This window comes from Acinonyx jubatus, chromosome C1 (assembly GCF_027475565.1).
Source record: "Acinonyx jubatus isolate Ajub_Pintada_27869175 chromosome C1, VMU_Ajub_asm_v1.0, whole genome shotgun sequence".
Classification (NCBI taxonomy): Eukaryota; Metazoa; Chordata; class Mammalia; order Carnivora; family Felidae; genus Acinonyx; species Acinonyx jubatus.
The window spans coordinates 162,940,227-162,946,623 of NC_069381.1; the positions used below are offsets into that span (position 1 = coordinate 162,940,227).

The 6,397-nt window shown below is 44.2% G+C and overlaps 1 protein-coding gene across 1 annotated transcript; it reads right to left on the bottom strand.

Annotated features, from left to right (window-relative positions):
- Positions 1 to 2,263: 2,263 nt before the first annotated feature.
- Positions 2,264 to 5,328, bottom strand: IFT70B (intraflagellar transport 70B). Its single transcript, XM_027055430.2, has one exon. It carries the CDS (start codon positions 5,121 to 5,123, stop codon positions 3,126 to 3,128), a length of 1,998 nt encoding a protein of 665 aa, XP_026911231.1. The 5' UTR covers positions 5,124 to 5,328; the 3' UTR covers positions 2,264 to 3,125.
- Positions 5,329 to 6,397: the final 1,069 nt, after the last annotated feature.

The following is a 6,397-nucleotide window of genomic DNA, read 5'->3' on the forward strand; positions in this document are numbered from 1 at the left end:
AGGGTGAACGTTCGTGCCACAGCTGAGGCCAAATTCAAAGAAGGGCTGGCTGGAGGAATAGGAATCCTTTGACAGTCTTGTTACTGATCACAGGAGTCTCTGCTCGTAGTCCTGGGAAGATCAAATTGTTACTCATGTTACTCATGTCTGAGTAAACTACTTGTTTACAAACACATGCTTATATTCTGGACATGTGTGAAGATGGGGGTTTGACTAAGATCACGAGATACTAGATTTAATATTTGATCCCTTTGAAATACACCGTGCAGGGGTGCCTGGATGGCTCAGTTGGTTAAGCGTCCCACTTCAGCTCAGGTCATGATCCCGTGGTTCATGGGTTTGAGCCCTGCGTCGGGCTCTGTGCTGACAGCTCAGAGCCTGGAGCCTGCTTCAGATTCTGTGTCTCTTTCCGTCCCTCTCCCACTTGTGTGTGCTCTCTGTCTCTAAAAAATAAACATTAAATAAAAGACGCCATGCAGATAGAATGACAAAGGAGTAAAAGCTTTAGAAATACACAGAAATCTTTTTTTTTTTTTTTTGTCAAGAACAGTGCCTTAGCACTGAACACCTAATGTTCTAGGAGCATAGAAAAAAGCTTTTCATCAGAACGTTAGGGATGAAAGCCTTTGGTTAAATGGCAAAATATAGAGTCTGTTAGTATCATAGTATCAAAAAGCAGAGCTAAGTACTTCCGAAGGTGAGTTTAAAAGAAATATATCCTAAAAATAAAGGACAATAAGTTTCTGGAGAGTTAGGAATGTCCTCACCCTTCAGTCTCCTCAAGGACCCAGAAGGCTAGGCAGCTTCATAGGTGTGGTTCAGGAGTCTTTGCTGTTGCTAGGCAACAGTCAGTCTGTCAATCTGAGGGGGTGCCTCTCCAGAGAGCATGGGTAAGGAAGGGGACAAATGCCTTGATTGACCTTTATTCCTGTACTCAGTGTTAGGAGCAGTCAGGATTTCCTGATTCATTGCTAACCAGGAAATCCCAGCTGCCCAGCGGCAAGGGGTTAAAAAACAGTTCTGAAAAGTTTTTTATGTTCTGGAGAGCAAAATTACACATACATGCAAACCACAAACACATAGCACCTGGGTAAATAAAATGTGGCTGAATAAAGGCCAGGCTATTTGCAAAAGGGAATCTGGAAAACATTTGCTTTTGGGTGGTTAACATTACTTACACTTTATGCATTTTTTTAAGAAAAAAAATAGAGGAAATGTGCAAAAAAAAAATCAGAATTTTAACATGGCTGTTGAAAATGAGATTTCAGTTCATTACTTTCCAAATCCTAAGGAGTGATGGAGATTGAGAGGGGCATAGAGCTACTACTGCACAAAGAAGTAGCAACACTTTTAGCACAAAAGTTGTTGAACAAAGACCATTTCCCAGAGATAGAATTGTGCTATGGGATACACTGAAGAGGTCATTAAACACTGTCCTCCAAACCTGGGATCAAACGTCAATAGTAAATAGCAGTAAATAGTAAATAGTGAATGGTATCAGTGTACATAATAAAGACTAAAAATGCTTAGAAATTCAAAACCATTGGACTTCATGATAAGTCAGATTTTCTGGTATGACAGAATTTGAGCACCCAGGAGTTCATGCTAGAGGATTTATGTTGAGCATAACTTGTCTGGGAACCTACATGCCTAAGTGATTTCTCCTTGAAGGAAAAAATCATCATCTCCTTATGGGAGGGGTTCACTATCAGTAGAAAGCTATTAGATTGAACCATAAGAAATTGCTAGTTTTGTAGGTCAGTAACTTTCAAGATCAGCAATTTCATACACTTCAACCTAAAACTTTTGTTTTTTTCTAAGCCATGTCAAGTTGGGGTTCACAGTTACATTTATGGAGAGAAAGGGAGTAGGTGAGCAAATAGTTTTTATATAGTTCAGAAAATAAAATGCCTAAGCAGAATGAGCAGAGTTCTAATTGGGAATGTCGCAGGTGTGAAACCAGCATTCTGAATCTACCAGAGAAGGTTTCAGAACTTTTCATCTGTAATAGAGGTAGAAGTTTGGTGGCGTCATGGGAATAAGGTAGATTTTTCCATAACAGAGCGGTGACAACACAGAAATAACTCCAGCATTAACCTATCCTAAGTGGCAAACACAAAAGTAGGAATTAAGAACTAAGTTCTCAGGTTACCTCTGCTATTAGTTGCTATTTGGAGATAAATGAGAGCAGAGTTACGAAAAATAGTAACAGTACATCTTGTTCATATGTACAAATTATTAACAATTGGAACAAAAGAAAACTACATAAAGTTGTTTCTTAAACAATTGTTTATTGCCTTTATACCATAGCACCATAATTTTGTTAAGGGCACAAGACTGCCCACTGAATCTTGCATTTTAAAAAAACAAAACAAGGAACCCAAACATTTACCACCTAAGGAATTTGGGGTTACATTAAGTGTTACCTCTATGTAGAAAAACCCTGCTAAAACATCTTACACTCTATGCAAAATGTGTGCATTCCAAATAAATAGTGAGAATAGAGCACAATCTCTAAACCTCTTAAATGCCTAGAAATCCTATATGTTAACTACTCTGTTCTGGACTTGATAGTGCCAAGTCCCTGTAAATTGTAATCCGTGTGCAAGGGACTCTCCAAATACAACCAAGCACAAGTGATAACAAAGGAGAGGGAACATAGGCACTACAAGTTCTAATAAACAGAGAGTCCCAATTCAGCTTTGAATTTTTCGTATCTTTCTAGGTTTCAAATTTTCAGTATTTGTGACGATTTTAAAAATAAGGTTTATGATTTGCAAATGTACAAAGTTTAACATATGACAAATGTAAAAATGCCAATGGCTACATGTATTTATTTTTTTTATTACTGTTTTTTATTTTTGAGAGAGAAACAGAGCATGAGCAGGGGAGGGGCAGAGAGAGAGGGAGACACAGAATCCAAAGCAGGCTCCAGGCTCCAAGCTGTCAGCACAGAGCCCAATGCAGGGCTTGAACTCTGGAACCTCGAGATCATGACCTGAGCTGAAGCCGGACACTTAACCAACTGAGCCACCCAGGTGCCCCGCCAATGGCTAAATATAGATAAAATAATACCAAATATAGATATATAAAGCTATTATGATAAAAGACATTATCAGGCATCTCTATATATTCCACCCTATAATCTCATAAATCAAAGCTTTTAGCTGTCTGGATTCATATGTGACTGTATTCTTTCCAGTATGCATTCTTTCTTCTTCCAGAGGTTGTTCAATCACGGCAGGTATGTTCCTGCCATAAAGTTCACATTGTTCTAGAAACTGGACACATTCTTGAATAACACTGTCACGAAGCACGATCGTGTGTTTCGACATGTTTTCTAATAAGGACAGGAAGCATCTTTTAGCATAATACCAGGTATCAGTTCCCAGTTTCTTATGATAAGGCTCCAGGCTTTTGATCACCCGAGAAATACCAAAGTCATAATTTCCTTTGGCACAATAAAGTGTGCCTATCACCAAATTCACAATGCAGAGGTGGTAGATTTTCTTATCGGGGTCATCATAGGACAGCTGCTCTTCCTCCTTTTCAATCTTCCTCATCAACTCCTCAGCTTCTTCATTCTGACTGGTCATAATATATGAAACACACAGGTTAGCCAGCACAACAGCACTGACATTCAGGATGTGGTCATAATGCTTCTTGACTATGGGTTCATAGAAACCTATAGCTTCTTTGTATTTGTTTTCCTGCATGAACAGGACATGAGCCACGTTCAACTTCCACACATCATGGTCATTACAGAATTCCACAGATTTGCGGAAGATCTTTTCCACCATTGGATAATTCTCAAGGTTCCAGTAGATTTTGGCCTGGGCCATCAACACAGGAATGTACTTCTCCAGAGTGTCATCATATTCATTCACTGCCTTTTTGACAGCTTCGTCGTCTCTATGGTGTCTTGCTTCCTGTACTTGTTTGGTGAGTCTCCGGAGCTGTTCAGTCAGCATCCCTGCTAGCCCATCAAGCTTAATGAAAGCCTCTTCAGGGGCTGTCTGGCAGGTGATCAAGGCATCCAAGAAGTCGTAGAGATAGGGTGTGAGGAACTTGTAAGTCAAGTGGGCATTCTCGGCCAGGACATCTGCTGCCAGGTCGAAATACTCATACTTACAGTAGAGCAGCAGCAGGTTGCCAAAGGTCTCCGGGGGAAAGGGGTTCTGTTGGAGCAAAAACTGTAGCTTTTCAAACCCTTCTGTAGGCCTGGCATCCATGTTCATTAGCGCCTGGTTGTGCAGGGTCACGGGGTCTAACTCTTCTTCTGCCCTAGGTGGCATGTCAGTGAGGGCTTCCTGGGCCGCCTCATAGTTTCTCAGTTGGTATTCTATGGCTGCTTTGAGGTTGAAGGCTTCCACCAGGGCAGTCTGGTGAAGGACTAAGGTGTTGCCAACACTTCGAACATCGATGCCCTCAGTGGTCATGCCCACACCTAGCTCCGGGTGCTGGCGGATGCCACGCTCAATAATGTCGGCGATATGCTTTAGAGCCGAGGCATAGTGCCGGCTACTGTAATAGGCCAAAGCCAGGTTGTAGGAAAGGTCAGGCCGGTAGCCCGAAGCCTGGAGGGCCGCAAAGAACTTGGAACACGCGGCCTCATACTGTCCCTCCTTGTAGAGCAAACACCCCAGGTTGACCTGACCATCGGGCTCGTTCTCGCCCCCACTGTCCTCTCCCCCTTCCCCGCCCAGTAGCTGCTCCACCAGGCTCTTGGCCCCGGGCAGGTCGCCCTCGCTGTACTTGATCGCGGCTTGCAGGCGGAGGACGCGGTTGTGGTAGGCGGGGTTGTCCAGGAGGAGGAAGGCGACCCGGGTGGCCTCTGGATAAAGGCAGGCCTTGTACAGGGCCTGGGCCTGGTACAGGCGGTACTGCTCCAGTTCCGGGTGCAGCTGGCCCAGCTGCTCATAGCACTCGGCCGCCAGCGTGAACTCCTGCAGGCGGTAGTAGCAGTAGCCCAGCAGCGACAGGCCGGCGCGGCTCCTCGGGCTCCGCTGGAGCTCGCCGCCCAGCAGCTGCACGGCCTCGGCGTAGCGCGAATCCCGGATGAGCCGGTACACGACGGCAGTGAACTCCCCATCGGGGATCTGCGCGCCGCTCAGCCCGGCCATAACCGCCAAGCTGGTGGTGCGTGCTGGTTACCATGGCAACAAGCCCACCGGAAACGGAAGACCCAAAGATTATTCCGGGTTTATATTTGTTGGTTTGCGTGCTCCCAAAGTTACTTTGCTGGGGGTAGACCAGACTAGGGTTGGAAAGGAATCACTAATGTGAGGGTCTCATATATGGATTCGTCCCCGAAGACTCCAGAGTGTGAGCGGCGTTAGCAAAGAGGAAATTCCTCCGGTTATTCAGTGACCGAAACTTCACTTCCCAGCATGCACCGGCCAATCGCGCAGCTGCCCAGGACGCTGCTGCTCTGCATGCTGGGAGGCGTAGTCTCTGCCGGAAGGATCTGCGGTCGTCAGAAGGTGAGAGTTCAGGGACCTTTTCTTTTTACAGACAGCAGGATTACTGGCTCCCTGTTCTGTCACTTAGGTCTCTGGCGCGGAGAGGAAGGTTAAAGGCTGAAGTCCCTTGCGTTTTTGAGCCTTTATAGACTATGTGGTGTATATCAGTAGTTTCGTTGCACGTTGTTTTAGTGAAAGAAACGGGAACTGAAAAGGCGGAATGTCAACTTGGCATTCTCCAAATAGAGAAGGTTCAGTTTTCAGGCCTCATTGAGGACATAATAAGAACAAAATACTGCAGCGACCAGGAGTCCTTATTTTGTTATTTCCAGAGGTCCACAGAAGGAAAGAGTGCTGTGGATCTTATCTGGTACTGGGGAGGATTGCCTTTAGTTCCAGGTGTCTCCCTCTTACGCTACTCCCCCTTTTACACGACGACAAACATTATTAAGCACATATTGGCGTTTAAACCTGGCCCTACACCTTGCCTTACTCCAAATTTCACTACCAGATGGAGACAATGGAAAAATCCATGACCTAGTCTTTTCCAAGGTGGAGTGGGAATAAAAGCACGACCAAAAGTATTCTCTTCTAACTCTCCAAACCTACTTAGTTTGTGTGTGCTTGTGTATGTGTGATAGAGGGGGGAGAGAGAGAGAGAGAGAGAGAGAGAGAGAGAGAGATCCATCCAGCCTGTACTTGTCAGGCTTTAATGATGTTTGGGATATCACTGAACTGATAAAAATTGGATTTTCTTTTAGTAAAAAGAAAAAGAAAATTTCCTACACTTTAATTTTTGCCCCTCAGATTCTTAGTTTGAAGATCTCTGGAAATTTGCTACTGCACACACACACACACACACACACACACAAATTCTGAATTTCCTTTTGTTACTTTGTCTTTATTTGGAATAGATGCTCTAGATTCCGTGTTAC